Source organism: Heloderma suspectum, chromosome 12 (assembly GCF_057233095.1).
Source record: "Heloderma suspectum isolate Gila_16-S chromosome 12, 16-S_ref, whole genome shotgun sequence".
NCBI lineage: Eukaryota > Metazoa > Chordata > Lepidosauria > Squamata > Helodermatidae > Heloderma > Heloderma suspectum.
Window position 1 is genome coordinate 10104538 of NC_139469.1, and position 21448 is coordinate 10125985.

The window sequence follows — 21448 nt, forward strand, 5'->3', positions numbered from 1 at the left end:
TAATTATTTATGCTTATATCTCCCAGCATGTTAGTAATTGATCTCTGGTGCCATTTGGAAGTGTAGTGGAGGATGTGTGTGTGTGTGTGTGTTTATTGCCAAGAAGCATGGTTTTCCCAGTAGTAATGTATGGCTGTGAGAGCTGGACTATAAGGAAGGCTGAGCGCCGAAGAATTGATGCTTTCGAACTGTGGTGCTGGAGAAGACTCTTACGAGTGCCCTGGACTGCAAGGAGGTCAAATCAGTCCATCCTAAAGGAAATCAACCCTGAGTGCTCCTTGGAAGGACAGATACTGAAGCTGAAGCTGAAATATTTTGGCCACCTAATGCGAAGAGAAAACTCTCTGGAAAAGACCCTGATGCTGGGAAAGACTGAAGGCAAAAGGAGAAGGGGACGGCAGAGGATGAGATGGCTAGATAGCATCACGGATGCAATGAATATGAACTTGAGCACGCTCCGGGAGAGAGCGCAGGACAGGAAGGCCTGGCGTACTATGGTCCATGGGGTCACGAAGAGTCGGACACGACTGAACGACTGAACAACAAAAATGGAGGGGCTGACATCTTTCAAGCCATTTCTACAGATCAGACCTCAAATTGGGGACAGGGTGGGTGTTCTATGAATACCCCCCCCCCCGTTTCATTTTCTATCCATAGATCCTTTTGGGGTTTTGCGCTGTGGGTGGCACTCATGGGGGCAATGTGATGGCATTAGTAACTCAAAGACAGTAAGGAGGGGTTGGGTCAGACCAGAAGAGGGCAGGATGTAGTGTGGGCACTATCGTTCCTAGTCCTTAAAGAGAAGCAAAATCCCAAGACATTTGCCTCGATCCAGCTGGATGCATGCTTGTAGAACAGGGGTGCAGAACCGAGGGCTGAATTCCATTTTAGAGAAGCTTTCAGGGGCTGTATTCCAGTAGTGGCTGGGGCCAAAAAGCGTGAAGCTGTTCCTGCCATTAACAAAGCCTTAGGAGAGGCATTTCAGCATTTTAGAATGGGGAGGAAAAACTGCACAAAAGCTTGGAAACCACCAAACAGTCAGTACTTCGGGGAAAGAGGTGGAGCCAGTGCAGGGGGCTGGGGCCCTCTGGGAAACCCTTGAGGGCCGGATTGGGATCTGAGGAGGTCTGGATTTGGCCCCCAGTACTGAGGTTCTGAGGTTCTGCAGCCCTGTTGTAGAAGAAGAATTTATCTCTAGCTGGGCAGGAAACCTGACACACCAATGCAGGCTGGGTGCCAGGTTGCCCCCAAACAGGGAAGGATTCCATGATAGAGCACCTGTTTTGTGTGCACAAGGTCCTCGTTTCACTTCTGGGCATCTCTGGGTAGGGCTGGGAAAGATCCCTGTCTGAAACTCTGGAGAGTCCCAGCCAGTCAGCAGAGACAATACTGAATTAGAAGGACGACTGGTCTGATTCAGCATAAGGCAACTTGCTATGATTATCTGTCATAGGCCCAACCATCCCCCCCCCCCCACACACACACATACAGTTTGCCTTTAACATTATGCAGAGTGTTGGATTGAGACAGTAGGGGTTTGCCACAGTGGCGTACACAGCACCTGTTGAATTCCACCTTCCACTCCCTTGTTTACTGCGAAAACACAGTTACGTTGTTAGAGCTATTTGATATACTGTCAAAACAAGAGGCAACTATATTTTGTGACATAAATATACAAAAAAAGCGTGCACATCAAGTTGGATTGAATTATTTCCCCAGTAGGCAATAAAAATGATACCATGCTACTTCTGCCTGGCAATCCTTGGCTGTCAAATGACAGGATTATCATGAATCTATTTTATTTTCCAAAAATCAGGCTGCCTTTGCTAAATTGTTGCCACTAGGGCGTGCTGTGAGGTTTGGTCACTTGATGTCCTGCCTGTTAACAATTGATAGTGATTTCTGAATAGTGGACAGTACAAGTTTCACAAATACTTTCAGAGTAACTAGCTTAAAAAGAAAAGCTATCCCTTTGGGGCACATTAGAGTGAAGCATTTCAGCTTTCTTATAGAGTTTGATCTTTTAAGGGAAAATGAATTGTCGTCTGATTTGTGTTCATGCTGAGACATAAACAATTTTATGTGATGAATATCTAACTCTCTCTTAAGGACATACAGTATACCAGCCTTAGCAGTAAGTTTGGAGGAAGCACTCACTCAGTTTCTCTCCTTCCCCAAGCTACTCAAATAGAAACCGTTTGCCTCAAGCCAGGAATGCAGTATACAAACAAAACGCTATCTTCTGAGTGCCAGCAAATTACACTGTGATTAACTAGATGCAGACAGTTCTGTTTTGAACACTTTCTGCTCCTTGCACCATGCTCATTTTGAATGTTGGTCTGTGGTTATTTCAGCACTCGGGGGGATATGCTAAAGAATGGAACTGCTGATTTGGTTTTGCAAGTGTCTACATAGTTGAATGATGAAATTGGAGATTATGTGATGTCCCAAGACAAACTATGGAGTGGAATGTGCTAAGTAAGAGAGAGCTAGGGACACTGTGCTTCATTCCATGTCAAATGGGGTGTTGGGTCACTTTCCCATGCTTATTTGACCCAGTGTCTCACTTCGCAGGTCCTTAGCTGTTGGCAGCAAATCAGGTTACAAATTCTTCTCCCTTTCTTCTGTGGATAAGCTGGAGCAGATCTATGAATGCAGTAAGTGTTCACTTCCTTTCCAATCTTCTGTGATTACATTTTGCACTGATATTTCCTAAAATCATATTGCAGATCATTCCTGGGAGGAGGCCATCTACTCCTCCTGCAGCCCTATGGCAGAGTTGTATTGATCGCTATGCTTGTTCTTCCAGCTGCAGCGGGGAAGACATGATGATTCCTCAGCCCCGATTACTACCATGTCGGGTTTCACACATGGCTGTATTCATGTCAGTCCTTCCAGTAGCCTTTGAGGCAGAAGGGGAGGTGGGAGTGTGCGTGCTGCCTAAAATGGCAGCTAATCCTACCACACGTAAGCTCTTGATCAATGTGTTGCTGGCTGCATGCATAACTCCTATTTGTAGCTCAGATTCATGCCAGAGGCAGTTGCACTACCGGCAAATCAAAACAAGAAAACAACAACCAAAATGATAAGTACAACAATGTAAATGTCAAAGTATTAAATGATTAAAACATTAAAAAAAATAGAGCCAGCAGTACAGTTAATAATCAGAGCAACAGATTAAAGGCCTGCTGGAAGAAGAAGGTCCTGATACCAGGTAGATTTTCCTGGGAAAGGCATTCCACAGATGGGGAGCCACTACAAAGAAGGCTCTTTCCCTGGTAGTCATCGTGGGTGACGGCACCCAGGGAACAGCCTTCATGCTTGACTCCTTGAGCTTTGATACAAAACGTGTCTGAGTTCAAGGACAGCTCCGCACATGACACAGGAGATGTGGTTGCTGCTTGGCCACAGGTGTTAGACCAGCGTTTTCCAGCATCGAGCGCAAACTCTGGGCAACAAGCAAATATATATGTGGTTTTTTACCAAATAAGGAGGTTTATGGATGTTAGTAGTTATTAATTAAATAAATGTTTCTAGCGAACTTGGTTCCATCATAGCCTGCAGCTACTTGTATGTTGTGCACGTTCCATTTGTGGGAAAACAAAATTTGACACGTGAAATGTGGTGCCTCCCTAACGGACAGAATACGTGCATGTTGCAGTGCATGGTTTGCTCAGGTGGGGCAAACTGGCCAGGTTTCCTTTGCTCAGGTGGCAAGCAAAGATTAGGAAATGACTGGGCAGCCACCTTTGTGTTTTGACCATGGGGAAACCCACCCATTTAGCCATATATAACATTATATACAATTGGTGATGCCCCATCTACGTTTCGTCTTTTTGAAGCTCAAGTTTTGTATCAAACTCTGGGAATGGTATCTCTTGCTTGATAGGGCCAGTAGATGAAGCAGCTGTTAACTTCATGGCAGCTTTCCTGGTTGGCAGCCATCGACTGCTGTACCACTTGATACATGAGATTTATACTAATGGTTCTGGCCAGGAAGCCTCAGTAGCTGCCTGAAATCTGTTTAATGGCACAAGCTTTTAGTAGCTTTTTATTTACAGCTCTCAAACCTTCCATGAGCAGAAGGCTGCCCCCCCCCCACTGTTCTGTTGTCTTCACCCACTTAGCAGCTTTGCTCTTCCCACTGTAATATTAAAGTCTATTTACAGCCAGCTCTCCCAGAAAATGTCAATTTATTGATCCACCGGGAAGAGGGGATCTCTTGTCAGTTGTGGGTCAGTTGAGCGCCTTTGTGTTTTGGGCCAGTTCAAAATGGTCTCTTTCACCTGAACCCAAGTGTCCGTCATTTTTTAAAACAAGGTAACTAGGACCATATCTTGGATGGGGGACCCTGATCCCAGGCATGCTTCCTTGGGGATTAATCCCATTTGACGTCCAAATTGTTTATTTGCAAGTACACATACCAGGGATCTGGTACAAGTGCTGCAAGTTTGGCCCTGTACCATCAAATTGTTTTCATGCCTTCTTTGTTCAGGGAATCATTTCCATATCAAGGCATCTTCCGAGCAAGCCCTGTGTGTTTGCCGTGGAATATGCTGCAAGGGATTCTGGGGGATGCAGGGCACGAGGTGATGGCCAGGCCTGTATTGGGCCTCTCCATTGACTATGTGTACTGAACGTGTGCTATTACTAATCCTGTTATGGAGGAATTCCATATAAGCTTCCACAGAATGACAAGGGTCCCCAGAACACGTATTTGAAAAACCACAGGCTTGTGCCCTATTGAGGGAGGAAAGTGAGTTGAATTACAATTTTTGAATTGCTTCCTGTCTTTGCTTTTGGTGGCCCTCTGGGTTGGGAGGTGGAGGAGTGAGCGGCAACAGTTGTTTCGGCCAGCAGCTGGAGGAACAGCTTTGTAATTCTGATTCGCTGTGTCAGCATCTCCTTGCACTCCCTCATTTCCCTTTTCTTGCACTAATGCAAATGATTCTTCCATTTTTCTACGCCACCCCTTCCCCTTCTCCACTGTTGCCATGCAGCTGACACAGAAGACGTGTGTATCGTGGAGAGGCTCTTTTCCAGCAGCTTGGTGGCCATCGTGAGCCTCAAGGCTCCCCGCAAGCTTAAAGTCTGCCACTTCAAGAAGGGGACAGAGATTTGCAACTACAGCTATTCCAATACAATCCTGGCTGTCAAGCTCAACAGGCAGGTGAGTGGGGATGCTTTGGGGTTGTCTCGGCAGGCCTGTGATTCACAACCACTTTAGCAGCTGGGGAGAAGTTTGAAACTGTGGCCAAGGAGTGTAGATATAGGCCACAAGGGGGCAGCTTTCGTAGCACTGATTCTCACAAACAGCTGAGGAAGCTTGTTTCTGGACTTCCATGCTGCTGATGGGGCCTCATGTCACTCAGTGCTCCTTCGAGCCATAAATTAAATTCTCACACAGAGAAAGCCAATGTGTAGGGGCGTTATACCTGATATGCTAGTTTTCTATGGGCAGGAGAAGCAGCAGATAAGGTGGCTAACCTGTTCTTGGATGGAACAACTTCAGGGATGCAGGCGGAGGTTCATGCAACAGAACATTTCTCCTTACCCATAAATTCCCTCCTATATCCCTTCTCCCTGAAGTGCTAATTTTCTGTGTGCAGGGAATGTAGTCGTATGGAGAAGCATTCAGTTGTGTAATGGTTCACCTGCAGCCTGAAGTGGGCCCAGAAATAGACTGGAGCCCATGGAGTTGGCAAAACACTGGCGGGATATGCTCACGTTGCCAAAGCATGTGTTAAGTCATTGGTTGCACTGAAAGTGTGGGGGTAGGAGGGGACCATTTTGGTCAAACTTCCCTGTCTGGAAGCAGCTTTTTACTTGCTGATGCTAACCACGGTTTCAGTGTTAAGGTTGCTGATTTCTCAAACTAGAATGCCACACAAAAACTTTAATGCATAACTGGTCAGTTGATCAGTTGGAATAAATCTTAATCATTAAACATATGGGCATCTTATTTATTTTCATCACAAGATATATTCGTTGTGCAGGGAGAAAAAAATCACACTTTCCTCAGCCCCAGAGTGCAAACTGCCTCATCTGTAGGGGAAAAACAGTCAGAATAACAGTTAGATTGTCAGGACTTGATTTGTTGTTCAGTCTTAAGTCGTGTCCAACTCTTCGTGACCACATGGACCATAGCACGCCAGGCCTTCCTGTCCTCCGCTCTCTCCCAGAGCATGCTCAAGTCCATATTCATTGCATCGGTGACGCTGTCTAGCCATCTCATCCTCTGCCGTCCCCTTCTCCTTTTGCCTTCAGTCTTTCCCGCATCAAGGTCTTTTGCAGGGAGTTTTCTCTTCGCATTAGGTGGCCAAAATATTTGCGTTTCAGCTTCAGTATCTGACCTTCCAATGAGCAGTCAGGGTTGATTTTCTTTAGGATGGACTGATTTGACCTCCTTGCAGTCCAGGGGACTCGTAAGAGTCTTCTCCAGCACCACAGTTGGAAGGCATCAATTCTTCGGCGCTCAGCCTTCCTTATAGGCCAGCTCTCAGAGCCATACGTTGCTACTGGGAAAACCATCAGGACTTGATACAGCCTTATAATACCTGGCGACTATAATGGTCTGACGAATGTAACCTGGCTGTTAGTAACGGCTGACCTCAGCAATGGAAAAGGAAGTTTGGCATGGACTTGATTATAATAAAGGCTGACAGATTTAAAACCAGCCTTTTCGTTGGATTGGAATGGCCATTTGGAAAAATGCTTTCCAAAGCAGGCCAATAACACAGTCTCAACTATGTAGGCTTATGCTGCTACAGGATTTTGTCTTTATTTCTCTCTCCCTCTTCTGTTTTATTTCCCTCCTCCAGAGATTGATAGTATGCTTAGAAGAGTCTCTGTACATACATAACATACGGGACATGAAGGTTTTGCATACCATCAGGGAGACACCCCCCAACCCTGCAGGTAAGGACAGGCATTTAAATCTTCTCTATCTTTCATTTTCTTTCTGCTCCAATTTTTGCCAAAGTGAAAGAATCACCCGGTTCTGATAAGAATAAAGTTGAACAATATTACCATTAAAAACGGCTATCAGAATTATGATACGTATATCTGTCACATTTCACACACAATGATTCTAGGTGTGCAGCTAAAAACACAATGTATGAAGAGGCCCTCTAGTGCTTCTAGATCAGGGGCTGGCAGATCGGGATCTGCTGGTAGATTTCTAGGTGAATTTTAGTAGATCAGCAAGAGTTTGATTCGCAATTGTCTTAACAGTAACAACAACTAAAAAAACGTTTTTCACCTAAATCAAGTTGCTGGAAAAATAATGCTTGTGGGGGGAACCAGGAGTGGATTTATGAGTGAAAAGACTTGTGAGCTGAGTTCCTAGACTGAGCCTGTGCTCAGAGGCACCCTGTTCCTTAATTCTTAGTGGTCAAGGCAGGCAGAGATACACTATCTTGCACCCAAATATAGTTGGTCGACATCAGGGTTCTAGTCAAATAATAATAATTAAGGATATCCCCCAAGTCTGATGATCTAGTTAGCGTTGTATTTATTAGGAAAGCACCTAGAAACATAATTGTGTTATTGCATACAGCACTGCATTTCTCATTTGGCTACTGATGCCTCTCTTGCTCCCTCCATCCAAATTTCTAATAATCCTAATAAAACATAATAAAATGTAACCATCAAAAGACCACGAGGTCACCAGAATGCTCTCTGTCACCCAAGGGAACTCCCAAGATCTTTGTTACAGCTAATTTTTATTTATTATTTAAAACATGTTTACCGCATTCTTCAGGCAGAAAGGTTCCCAGAGCAGCAGGGTGAGATCAGTAACAAACAAGACAGTCCCTTGTTTGGGAAAAAGGAGGGTGAGGGAGATGGGGAAGAAACCTGAGCAAAAGGAAGAACATTCTCACAGTGATCAGCTTGAAAGGGGCTAGTTGAAGGAGAAGAGGAACCTCATGCAGCTGGTCTCTCCGCAAAGCTGATGGAGTAGCCTTGCAGTCCCTTCGCTCCCTCTGCTGCAGCCTTAATGCTGGCTACTTTTCCTTTCCAGTGTTTCTTGGTGCATTATGGACTGTGGTGATGCTCTCCGTTCTCTTCCTTTCCTAGGTTTGTGTGCACTGTCCATAAACAACGACAACTGCTATCTGGCCTACCCAGGGAGTGCGACCATTGGGGAAGTGCAGGTCTTTGACACCATCAATCTGGTGAGGTTCTGCATGCTTCTCGCGCTCTCTTGCTCATGGCATGCATTGGCTGCACTGTGCTAAGCTCCTGTGTACTTTTGGTCAACTTTTTGCAGAGAGCTGCTAATATGATCCCTGCTCATGACAGTCCTTTGGCTGCGTTGGCTTTTGATGCAAGCGGTACAAAACTGGCCACAGCGTCAGAAAAGGTGAGGTTCTGATTCGGCGACTTCTGTCTGGAGCAAAGCGAAGGCTGCATTGCTATATTTTGTTGTTGGAGCAAGCTGAAACATCTGGAGGAATTAGTTAAGTGTTACTGCTGACCAGCATAATTTAGTTTGCTTTAAAACACACACACACAGTACAGAAATTACTCTTCTGTCTAAGGACAGAACAAAACAACTACAGGCATTTATACTTTCAAAGGGAGAGCAGCAATATTTGTTGAAAAGATACCTTGAATTGTATGTAAAATGGTAAAAGTGGGGAGAAAATGTCAGACATCAAAATAAGAGAGGAAGGGCCTTCTCTGTAGCAGCACCCACCCTCTGGAACACCCTCCTGCATGAAGTTCAGGAGGCAGAAAATGTGGCATCTTTCAAACGCCTCCTAAAAATGCACCTTTTCACCCAGGCTTCCCCTGGGCTGTAAATTAACTAATCATGCCGCTCCATTTTCCTGCTCCTTAAATAGTTTTTACTGTAGTTGTTTAATGTTGTGCTTTTAATATTATATCCAAATGTATTTTAATATGGTGAACCACTGAGGGATTTTACTATATTCTGTGGTATATAAATGCCACAAACAAACAAACAAATAATATTTTCCTATATTTCCTATCTGCCAATATTTTGTAGTCAATGAAAAATATCTGTGTCTTCATGAATTGACACAAACTCCTCACCCTCTGAATTTGGACTTGAGTTCTCACAATTGTGCTTTTGCCTCTTCTACCAGGGGGTTGTGTAACTATAGCTTCATTGTCAGGATTTTATTGCAACAAGAGTCAAGTTATTCCTGACAAACATACTAACAAATCTTGGGAAGAGTTTTCTATTACACCTGTCCTGTCCGACAGCAAATGTTGCTTCTCCATCCCTGTCTAAGCTTCGCTTGTCCTCCAAAATCAGCTCTCAAAAGAAACGTATTTGACTTGGAGTCTTCCAGTGCACAGCAGTTCTGAAAAATACTGGTAGCACAGCCTTCCCCGATGTGTTGCCCTCCAGATGTTTTGGACTGCAACCCCACATATCCCTGACTATTAGCCACGCTGGCTGAGGCTGATGGAGGTTGTAGTCCAGAACATCTGAAGGGCAACCCTTTAGGGAAGACTTTGGCAGCTTAGGATCCTGAGGGTGCAATCCTATGCCTGTTTAGACAGAAAAAAGTCTGTCTAAAAAAAAGCCAGCTGGGCAATGCTGGGCGTTGTAGGACTTTTTTCTGTCTAAACAGGCATAGGATTGCGCCCTCAGTGAGATTCGTGTCCTGGATCTAGGGTAGCGCACAGCTAGTTCCGCACATCCCAGGGAGTTCCGTGCTTGTGCCTCTTGAATAGTAACCCCCCCTCCAAATGCCACATAGCAAACTGCTTTGAAAGCAGGGGGTGGGGGCTTCCTCAAAAGCAGTTTGCAATATGGCTTGGGGATTGGGCATCCAGTGTGTTAAGTGGGGGGAAAGCTTTAAAACCCCCATGGGCATGCCCAAGATCTAAAGCTGCTCTTTGGATCTTGGCATTTTGCTTCCTCCTCACTAACTAAAAGAATCCTACTGCAGCTATTGAAAAACTAAAGACCTTATTGCTGAGTTAAAATCTTCTTTCTTCTAACAGGGGACAGTGATCCGGGTATTTTCCATTCCAGAGGGGCAGAAACTCTTTGAATTCCGAAGGGGAATGAAGAGGTGAAGTGAAATGCTCCGTCTCTGAAGTTTGTGCTTTGCGGTAGATTTCCTTTGTCCTCAGCAGAAGTTGTGTGTAATCGCTGTGAATTTTTATAGCATATGGGGAAATAGTAGGTAGCTGTGTATGTCCCTTCAAGGGAAAAAGCTCCAAAAGCTACAATAGGGGACCCATGAAAATGTCATGAAGTGATGAGCTCAAGCTTGTGGGTTCTCCAGAGTTCTTCTTTAGGCCAGATGTATCTTTTAGAACTTGAAAGCTTGCTCCCCACTTCATGACATTTGAGCTGTCCTAATAAAAGGTATTACCCTACTGTGACTTCCACGACACGTGGAGCATGGAGCACCATTGTACTTTGGCATTGGATCTTCAGTTCAATAGACTAGGCTGTGACAATACACAGTGTGCTGCTTGGAAGCCCAAAGATAATCTCGGCGTAATATATTTTGATTTTATCCACAAAATGCAGACTTTTGTGTGAATCCCACAGACCTATGGAATGGGAGTCAAGCACCCACACTCTTGACACAGGCAAGCCCCCACTCATGACCCCTGGCTTCCATTCTTGCTGTCGCTGTCTGACATGACCACCCAAGGTTGGCTTGTGGCAGTGAACCAGACGTGGGCTACTGCAGTGTCTTTTGCCTTGTCTCCTCATCTTGCACGTCTTCCCAGTAAGATCCATATTGCTGATCAGAAAGGGTCTGTTGTTGCAGTGGTAAGCAGAAGTTGTCCAGCTTACCTGTAGACCTGAGCAGGCACCACAGCTCCATGGCAGAACACCTGTTTTGCATGCAGGCAGCCCAGATTCAATCCCTGGCATCTTAAAAAAAAAAAAAAAATGTTGGGTAGCAGGCAGTGGGAAAGATTTCTGCCTTAGACCCCGGACTGCTGCCAGTCGGAACAGACGGCACTGGGCTACCTGGACCAGTGCTCTGACTTAAGGCAGCTTCATATGTCTTCATGGACATATCGAGCTCCTCTCTTGCCATTAGGGCTAAGTTAAAATGGCACTTTACACTGTATTGACACTGAGGGGCCTTGCTGGAGCAATAGTAAGGCATTTATGTAATAATTTAGAGTAAGGGTGGGAGACTTCAGGCTTGCAATGTCTACTTCAATCTCCCCCAACCTGGTGCCCTCCAGATGTGTCAGACTACAACTCCCAGCATCCCTTAGCCACTGGCTGGGAGATGCTGGGAGTTGTAGTCTGACACATCTGGAGGGCACCGGGTTGGGGAAGGCTGGTCCACTTTGTCTTTTGCTAGAACCCCAAGGTCCACCAAGCAGAGCTAGTTCCAAAGTAGTGGCTGAGAGGAGCGGACATATACTTATGAGTATTTTCCCCCCAAAGATTTAGTTGTTGTTCTGCATCCCTCTCGTGTGTGGATGGTGCCGTTTTGTTTTCATAAGGACCAACTCTCAGAGAATGAGTTTGCCATTAACGTAAAGGATAAACAGGATATCCCTGTGCACATGCTCAACCCAGAAATCTTTCAGTGAGCCCGCAGCCCTTTCACACGAGGATCTGTTCCTGGTTCTCCCTCAAGCTTTCTGTTTCAGCTGCCTAATTTTATTTTATTTTTGGGTGTGGGGGGAGCCTTTTAGTTGCTGTCATTGTTAAATCTGGAATCACCCAGAGATCTATCAGATAGTCCAATCTCCCGTCTGCCCACCACTGCATTAGGGTGTTGAAAACACTTCATATACATTATCTCAGTAAGCTTGACAGCAGTTCTGTAAGGCAGACTGCTGTTCTTATCTCTGTGTTGCTGAAAAAGGAGAGGGTCCTTCACTCATTCATTCATTCAAAACCATCCCAGCTTATTCTTGTGCTTTTGGGCTACTTGGCTTTGATGTGGAAAGAGCAGCCTCTTGCAGCTTTTTCTCTGGGTGTGGACATTCTGTGTCTCTCCTTCAAAGGCCTTGCTGAAGTGGCATGGCCTGTGCAGGGCAGACGGTTTTCTGGATTCCTCTTCAGAGGACTGCTGTGTGACATGGAGCAGTGGGAGCCGCACGCAACTGGCTACCGCCTCTTGTTTCTGCACAACAATAGCGTGCAGACTGATTTGCAATGCTGGGTGTGTTTCTCCCCCTTCCAGGTGCGTCAGCATCTCCTCTTTGGCCTTCAGCATGGATGGCATGTTTCTGTCGGCGTCCAGTAACACGGAGACGGTGCACATCTTCAAACTAGAGACTGTGAAAGAGAAGTAAGCCTCTCTAGAGCCTGGGAAATCCACATGTACACTGAGAGGAGGGGTGTTTTGAGCTGGTGGAGCACAGGGAAGATCTGGTTTTGCCAACAGATGAATTGCCCGGAGCGTTGCTTGTAAGGGAAAGAAAACTCTGCTGCTTCTCTTTCTTGGCTCTCCCCACCCAATGTAATGCCCCAGGTGCTCCTGCATGTATTTAGTGCTGTCCGTCTTGTCATCCAGGGACACTTGTGACTGTTCCTGCAGCAACTTAGTTTATGCAGATAGCAGAGTTCAGCTTTTCTTTGTGCGGGATTTTGTATTACAGAAGCCAGCATTTAAACTGGGACCTGTGGATTTGTTCATATTTCATCACTCAAAAGTTCTGACGTCTGTTCCTTTTTAAAAACAAAATTATTCTCAGGAATTGTTTTGAACTATTTATGAGCAGCCATGGAGACCAGTTGGTAGAAAGGCAGGATATAAATGTTTTCAGAAATTTACTTCCATGTAGAATTGGGGTGGGCAATCAGCATGGAGTACACACAACCCCAGCTACAGTTCATTTATTTAAAATGCTTTTATGCTGCTTTTCGACTTAAAAATCACTGAAGAGTGTTCCAGACATGTAAAGCGACATCAGCTAAAAGAGAAAACAAGCTCAAACAGTGGTCTAATGCAGCCTTCCCCAGTCTGGTGCTCGTCAGGTATGTTGGACTGCAACTCCCATCATCTCCCAGCCAGCAGGTTGGGGAAGGCTGGTCTAATGAACTGTATAGCAAAGGCAGAACAGGAAAGCCAAAGTGTGGTTTTTTTTTCTTTTTAACCTGTCTTTAGAAAGAAAGTAAAGATATACCCATCCGATTCTTCCTGAGACAACACGAAAGTTCCAGCTTCTTGCAGAGGTTAATCTAGTTCATGAATGCTTCGGGAGACCTGTGGGGATATAGCCTTGAGACTAGGGATGTTGGAAAAATCCACAACAGATTCAAATGAGTTCAGATTTCTACGACTCTGACCTGAGGATTCTGCAACAGACCGGGGTTTTTTTAAAAGGGGGGGGGGGATTTGCACAAATTCACACTTGCAATAATGCAAACTTGCACAAGTGTGCACTTGTACAAGTGGAAGGAAACTCTCTTATATCCCTAAAAAAATTCTGCTTCTGTGGAACAACAGACACCTGATGATCTGCGAAACACAGAAGGAACAGATCTAACAAATCCAAACATCCCTACTTGAGACCCACCCAAAATTGCAGCTGGGAGGTGGGGTAAGGGAATTCAAGGTTTCACAGTACCTGTGAGCAAAAACACACATTCAAATGGCAAAGCTCTTCTTGCTGCGTGTAAATGGTACAGGTGTCCTCTTTAACACCTGCGCCCCTTCTTCGTTCCAGACCTCAGGAGGAGCCCACGACTTGGACAGGTTACTTTGGGAAAGTCCTGATGAACTCCACAAACTACCTGCCCGCCCAGGTCACAGAAATGTTCAACCAAGGCCGAGCCTTCGCAACCGTCCGCCTCCCCTTCTGCGGGCACAAAAACATCTGCACATTGGCCACGTGAGTCTGGGTGTCAGGGGAGGGCGGTCTCCCACTCCCTACTCCCCACCCCCAGTCTGTCACAAGCACCCTGCAGCTAGAGGTGGAAATGTCGGCCAGGTGATGCTTGAATGTATTTGATTTTTGCAATCATGCTACAGCTGCCTGCCTGGATAATTGCTTCAAGGTTCCTTCATGTACTATTATTGTTGTTGTTGTTATTTACATTTCTATACCACTCCGTAGCCAAAGCTCTCTGTGCGGTTTACAGAAGTTAAAACATTAAAATACAATATACAAAGTTTACAAGCCATTTACATAAAAGCATACAGGCAACATACACAAACAACATATAATTAAAAACAACTTTGAACAGTCAGTCATAACTAAAGACACATCCAGGACCGATTAAAATTCATTTTGTGCTGCCAAGTGCCTGGGAAAATGAGGTTTAAAGTAGGATTGCTAGGTTTAACTCATCTACCAACCAGCACAGTCCTGTATATGTTTACTTGGAAGTAAATCCCACTGAATATAGTAGAATGTATTCCCAGTTTATTATTATTTTATTATTATTATTATTATTATTATTATTATATAATTATTATTAATAATATCTTTTTTATCCTGCTCCTCAGCCAGAAAGACTCCTGGATTGGCTTAAATACAGTCTGTAAAAACATGACGGTCCTTGCCCGTAGGCTTATAATCTAAGAGGACACAACAGAAAGGGGATGGGGAAGGAAGAGGAAGTCCATAGGAATTCAGACTAAAGTTTCTTTTGATTAGTTGGGGTCTGGGGAGGGGGCAGTCTGTAAGAGCCTGGCACTTGTGTCTGGTTTTTGAGATTATTTTGGCTCTGATGTGTTAGGGTAGCCTTTGCCAACCTGGTACCCTCCAGATGTTTTGGACTGCAACTCCCATCATGAAGGCTGTGTTGGGGTATGAACATGGAAATATTAAAAGTTTCTGCCATCTAACGTGAGCCAGTCTTTCCTACAGGAAGAAAGGTCACTGGACGTTTTGCACAGTTACCACCGAAGACCAAGCACAACTGAACAAACTGTAATGTGTTTTGCTAATTAATTCCCATGGACTGAACATATGCCAAGCCAGGCTTGCTTCCACCGGGCTTTAAAAACCTGGCTGTTCAGGCGGACATTTGGGGTGGGTTAGGGTTTTTTAGAGCAGTGTTGTTTTGTCATGTTTTTTGTTTGTTTTGGTTTGTTTTGCAGTCGATTATGTAAATTCGTTATTAGTATTGTACACTGCCTAGAGTGGCCGGGTAGCTGGCCAGATGGGTGCCTAATAAATCAAATAAATAAATAAAAGTGGCTTTTCCTTAGCTATGAGGAGTAGCTTTTGTTAATTAAATTGTCGGTTAACATGCCATTCTTTTTAATATCATTAAGAGTGCTTGCATTGAGGTTCTGGTAGTAGGGACATGTATTGAAACTTCATTGAGTTAATTTGCATGGACTCAATATCAACAGAATTCTCGGAATTGGTCCCTGGGAAGGTGCAAATATTTGGGACTGAGATCATTATTTATGGAATTGGCTGAGTAGTTGTTAACACTGATATTATCAACGGAAGCTTTTATGTGTAACTCTGGTTATATATTCTCTAATGTTGGTGTGTCTGTGCTTCAAATATTTAAAATAAAACTAGTAATATTAATTGGCTAAAACAGCAGATGATAAATATACTTTCAGTTGGCTAGCAGCCCTAATTTAAGGACTGAGATGCAGTCCTAGGCAGACTGAATATAAGAGTAAGTCCTATGAAATCCATTGGACTCGCTTTTGAATAAAAGAGTTCTTTAAAATATCATAAGCCGCAAGGGTGCACTCCTGTACACCAGCGACTTAATTCTTACTGAATTTGATAGAATTTACACAGCCTAAAGGTTTTATGAAAGTAGCAGGCACACAGGTGTTCTCAAATATGTTTTTTCTCTGCCAGCCTCTTGGAGGCCTTTCATGGGGGTGGGATATTTCAGACAAAGTATAAAGAATTATTGACCTTGAGTCCCAGATAAATTTGACACACACAGATTGATGCTGACATGTGCTAGTAAGGCCAGATGGGAGCATAGGGCAGAATGAGCTGGTGGAGTGGATTGGACCACACTCAGCCACAGGCAGGGAATAATACCCACCTTAGAAACTCCCTGCGGATAGAAAGCTGCTTTATTAGGGAGAGAAGTTCTAGACCAGCCTTCTCCCTGCTGTGATAGTTTCCCACTTGCAGGGTGTGTTTGGTGCGTGCTAGCTCTTTGCTTAGGGGAGCAGCCAGAATGGGTCTCTCCCTCTCTCTTCTGGAGCCTGACCTGAGGAGGTATGGTCTAAGAATCTACCAACGAATCCTAAGCAATGTGTAAATCCAGCCTGAGTTGCTGGAGCTGACTTCTGGGCTGATCTGGAAGGCTTCCAAAGTTCAATTGCATATCCGTGTGCATTTTTATAGCAACGGTTCGAGGCCGGGTGGTTGTTTCACTCCAACGGACCGGCTGTGCGGGCTCCTCAGGCTTACCCGTTGGAGCCAGCTGTCGGAGCAATAAGCCCGGCTTGGCATACGCTCAGTCCGTGGGAATTAATCAGCAAAACGCATTGCAGCTTGCTCAGTTGTGCCTGGTCTTTAGTGGTAACTGCGCAAAACTTCCAGTGACCTTTCTCCCTGGTAGGAAAGACTGGGTTGTGTTAGATGGCAGAAACCGTCTTGGATTTCTCCTTTGAAATCCTTTGGAAGGCTTCCAAAGTACAATTGCATATCTGTGTGCATTTTAAACCTTCCCTTTAAACTTGAGCATTCCGTGATTACCTGTAGAATTCAGAAGATTCCCCGGTTGCTGGTGGGAGCTGCTGATGGGTATCTCTATATGTATAACTTGGATCCTCAGGAAGGAGGTGAATGCACACTGATGAAACAGCACAAGTAAGTCTCCTCTCCTGTTCTCCACAAGCCTTCTGATACAGCCTTGTTTTTGTATTTGTGCTGCCTTTTGATGTTTAAGTGTCCTCATGATGCATGTTATCAGTGCTGAAATGGATACAAAAACAACCAAGAGTCTTGTGGCACCTTAAAGACTAACAGATTTGTTCTGGCATAACCTTTCGTGGAGACTGCCCACTTCATGAGGTGCAATGGATGTAGTTGTCGCAGCATGTATGCTGAATTGAATTTAAATACTACTTTGAAAATAAGACCCCTTTTTATTAAGATATTTTTATACCACCCTTCAATCCTTTTCCAAGGCCAGGTTACAAATAAAAAATAAAACAATTTAAATGTGAATACAAACAAAACATGGTAAAATAAAAGGCCACACAAAACAGTCTGTAACATTAAAATTGTATCTCAAAAGCTTGGGGAAATAGTTCTTTTTTTTTTAACCTTGCTTGGCTTAAAACTACAAATATAAAGAACTCAAGGCTCTCTGGTTGTGCATTCTTACCTGACAGTAAGCCTGGTTGGGACTTAATTCTGAGTGAATATATGTAGAATCTGCCTGTTAAATGCAAGCTGCGAAGTTACACGTATCCAGTTGTAATGCTGTCTGACTTCTTAGCCATGGTTAGGAGCATTTGCACCTAACCATGGTTAGGAGCATTCCCTAGCATTTTCACATAATGATAAGCTAGGAATCCTGGTTTAAGAAACTACAGTGTGAATGAACTGCCTGCTGGGGCACTCAGCCCTTTTGCTTCTGCTTGGTCCTCTGAATGCATGAGTGGGTAAACAAACCAGGAACAGGTGAGTTTTGTCTGCCATCTAAACTTGGAATTTTGGTTAACTGTGCCCTAACAAGCCAGGTTTCATAAGCCAACAAAAAGCCTTGTGTAAAACTGGCTTATGATCCTGGCTTGCTTGGACATAGTCAACCATAATCCCAGCGTTGAACAGGTCGTAAAGCTCTCCCCTTCCTGGTTTGTTTACTCACTCATGCAAAGTGAGGCGCAAACAGGCCGTGTGCGCCAGCAGGCAGCTATTACACTGTGGTTTATTAAGCCAGGATTCATGGCTCATTGTTAAGTGTGAATGTGGCCGCTGTGTTGAGTTTAAGAGGTCTTGGGTTTTCGACTTGAAAATATTAGCGCAGAATGCAATGCAGTGATCCATTTGTTGTGGTGGTTCTGCTAGCCACGACTACCCCCAAAACTAAGTGGGCCACTGTGGTTAGCAGCAGGCTCGCAAATGGCACTATGGTCACCACAGTAAGCAAAAACAGCCGAAGCTCTCTGGGCAATTTACAAAGATCAAAAACCTAAATTATACAGCGAAGGGCATGAAGGGAGGGGGGAAGGGTGCCCGCGCTCGTGGGGCATTTCCTGCCCCTCGGCTGCACTGAGCCAATATGATCAACTGTGGAGCACCCCACAGCCCCCGCAAACACGTGGATGTGGGCACTGGACCGTCTCGGCATTCTTGGGTGCTGCTTTTGATCCGAAACGAGCACAGAGATCTGCAGGTGCACTTGGGCGTTCTGGCCGAGACGCCACCTGTGGTGTTGGTGCAAGTCAGCCGTGCAGTGATGAGCGTTGGTCTCCGTGCTTTGATTCTTCCCGCAGGCTGGATGGCAGTATGGAGCCAGCCAATGAAATTCTGGAATCCGCGTCACATGACCGGCCCCTCGTAGCACAGGCGTACAGTGCCGCTGTGACGAAAGGTACATACGTGCCTGCTTCGCCCACAAGACACGGTAAGGGCCAAACGTGGCGCAGTGGGGCGGACAGGCTGCGGTGGTGACAGGAGACAGCTTCCCTGTGGCACAGCGTGGTCTGGGGAGCGGATGTCCCTTTCCTTCATTTGCAACCAGCCAGTCGCCTGCAGCGTACTTGGACTTGGAGCGAAGGCAGCTCTTGCCAAGGTGGCTTCTCCGTCTCCGTGGATGCTTATTGAGCAGCTTCGTTTTTCTTCCGGGTTCCTGGCGCTCCGGGTAGCCGGCAGGACTTCTGTATGCAGGGTGCACACTCTTGTTTTGCGGGGGGTTCTAATTTTCATAGGGGAAACGTTCGGACATACCGCTGCGCCGCCTACAGCCTGAAATGCCTGCACCCACATGATTTCCCGGCATCTGTAGCTTGGCTCACAGGTAGTTAAAATGTCATTGTCAGGCTCCTGGGTTCCCACCACACTTGACCTGTTTCCCCTTGGGTCTTGGATACAGAGGTGGGGGGATTAAGACCTGATGGTGGGAGATTCAGGACGGAGAAAAGGAAGGACTTATTTGCACAGCACACAGTTAAACTATGGAGTTTGCTACCTCAAGATGTAATGATGGCCGCCAATTTGGGTGGCTTTCAAAGGGGATTAGACGCATTCAAGGAGGATCAGGCTATCAATGGCTACTAGTCCTGATAGGTATATGTTACCTCCAGTATCAAAGGCAGTAAGCCTGTGTATACCAGTTGCTGGGAAACATGGGCGGGAGGTTGTTGCACTCGTGTCCTGCTTGTGGGTTTCCCGTGGGCAGCTGACTGGCCACTGTGTGAACAGAACGCTGGACTAGACGGACCCTGGGTCTGATGCAGCAGGGCTCTTCTTACGTTGTCACAACGCCTTAAGCCTCCTCCTCTGTCCTGTACTCTGCGGCCAGTGAAGGCAGAGCCAGGGAGTGAGATTCCTCATCTGTCCAGCCTTTTAAAGTAAGCACAACAAGCCCCGCGTGCTCCCAGAGGCCTTTTGCAAGGTGTTTGGAGCCTTGAGATGTGTCGGCTGCAGCCTCACGGCCAGCAACTCTCCTAATTGCCTACTCATCATTGGTAAGAAGACAGGCTATATTTTCCCCGCTTAGGGAGACACATTTCAGGGCTGGGATGCTGGACAGTGCTTTAGGGCAGCTGCCCCCCAAAAAACCTGGTGCTCTCCAGATGTGTTGGACTTCAACTCCCATCAGCCCCAGCCAGCCTGGCCCATGGTCAGGAATGCTGAGAGTCATCCACCAAAACATCTGGAGGGCACCAGGTTGGGGAAGGCTGCTGTCAGGGACACCTTGCTCCCATTAAGGCTGCTTGTGTGCCAGGGAGTGCAGCCCTCGGTCCTCCACTGAGTCCACTTTTCAGGAGAGCCAGTTGGGGTTGCACCGCAAGAGAGCTTTCTGCTTGCACCTTTCAGGGCCAAGCCCAAATGGCTTCTCGTTTTCCTCCAAAACAGCGTCCCTTTTCTGTTTCCTCAGCCTATACTGAGGACCTGGGTGCTGTCGGCGGAGCTTGCCTAGAAGACGACACCAGCGCCCTGCGGCTGGACGAAGACAGCGAACACCCCCCAATGATCCTTCGGACAGACTGAACTTTGACCTGTGAACTCCACTCTTGAAGCCGACAACACTGGCCTGACACTTCTTCAGGATTCTTTCTGTCTGTGCTGCTACGGACTTTGACCTGAGCTGAGAACGAGAGAGAGGACGGCAGACTCCAAAATAGTCCCCCCCCCATACACACACACACACACACACACAATGCATCGTAGCTGTAGTGCCGACTTGACGCCATTGGGGGGCGGAGGGGGGACATGTGGTTTCACTTCAGTGGCTTTTAAATCCTGCTCCATCTTTTAGCTGTGAGGATATATATATTTTTCGCTGTTATCATTGTTGCCAAAACCTGCGATTAGTGCAGCCTTCTGCACCTTCTAGCTTTGCATGCTTTCTTGTGCCAAGCGAGCGTAGGTGAGCAGACCCATTTTGTAACAGAGTTTGCAGTTTTTTCTAAAGAAAAGAAATACCTGTACATAACACTTGGCATCTCTGAGGGAGGAGCAGTGAAGGTTGGTTCTGGATGCTTTAGCTCGTTCTGCTCAGGCAAAAATTCCAAGTGGTTTCTTGTGCATGGGCTTGCAGGCACGCCTGGTGGCTTGACATGCAACTTTTAGAAACATGCAGCGTTCTCTTTCTCTCAGATTCTTTCCCATTGCCACCCTCCCTCACAACCTATTCCTCCCCCCCCCCCATTTTCTTTCTTTTTTCCTGGACCATTTTGTTAATTAAACTTCTGGATGCTGCCTCGTTTGTGGGACTAATGTGTTTCTTAAAGAGGGGTGATATGGCTCTTCTCCAGACTTTGCCGCTTCCTTTTCCCAAGAAGATGAAATGGAGATAGTGACTAATACCGACTAGTTACACTTTGGAAGCAAAAGAACTGTGAGGCAGGGAAATCCCCCCATTTTGTTTGTCTCTTTATCAACAAGCTGAGTCAACAACCAAATTCAGGTGTCACCTTAAGCCAGGAATCCTGGTTTAATAAACCATGATGTGAATCAGCAACATGCAGCCAGATTAACCCTGCTTTATTCTTCCCTTAAACCAGGAATCCTGGCTTAAATCAACCACGATTCCACTTAAATTCTTAACCACCTAACCCCACTTAAATTCTTCCCTTAAACCAGGAATCCTGGCTTAATAAACCATGATGTGAATCAGCAACATGCAGCCAGTGTAACCTGACTTTATTCTTCCCTTCACACAATTGAAGTTGGGTTCCAATCCTGGCTTGGTTTGGGTGCCCTTAACCACAATCCCAGCTTTGAATGTAACTTGACGCTATCCCATCCTGGTTTATCTACCCACTTGCGTAAAGTGAGGCATGATTAGGCTGCGTGGACCAATATCATGGTTTATTACGCCAGGAATCCTGGCTTAACAGTGACATCTGGATACCAC

At 45.7% G+C, this 21448-nt stretch overlaps 1 protein-coding gene across 7 annotated transcripts in view; it reads left to right on the forward strand.

The window, feature by feature from the left end:
* Positions 1–21058, forward strand: part of WIPI2 (WD repeat domain, phosphoinositide interacting 2) — a 33422-nt gene extending 12364 nt beyond the window's left edge. The window contains exons 2-13 of one of the 7 annotated variants that reach the window (XM_084818299.1): positions 2560–2657; positions 5001–5170; positions 6822–6918; positions 8080–8177; positions 8273–8365; positions 9985–10055; positions 12156–12263; positions 13645–13809; positions 16618–16725; positions 18360–18490; positions 18795–18883; positions 19967–20797. In XM_084818299.1, coding sequence (XP_084674425.1) covers positions 2560–2657; positions 5001–5170; positions 6822–6918; positions 8080–8177; positions 8273–8365; positions 9985–10055; positions 12156–12263; positions 13645–13809; positions 16618–16725; positions 18360–18490; positions 18795–18835 — 1180 coding nt within the window. In that variant the 3' untranslated portion in view covers positions 18836–18883; positions 19967–20797. Of the gene's footprint in view, positions 1–2559; positions 2658–2809; positions 2968–5000; positions 5171–6821; positions 6919–8079; positions 8178–8272; positions 8366–9984; positions 10056–12155; positions 12264–13644; positions 13810–16617; positions 16726–18359; positions 18491–18794; positions 18884–19966 lie in introns of all 7 variants that reach the window. The other 6 variants (XM_084818297.1, XM_084818300.1, XM_084818303.1 and 3 more) reach the window with 6 other exon arrangements.
* Positions 21059–21448: the final 390 nt, after the last annotated feature.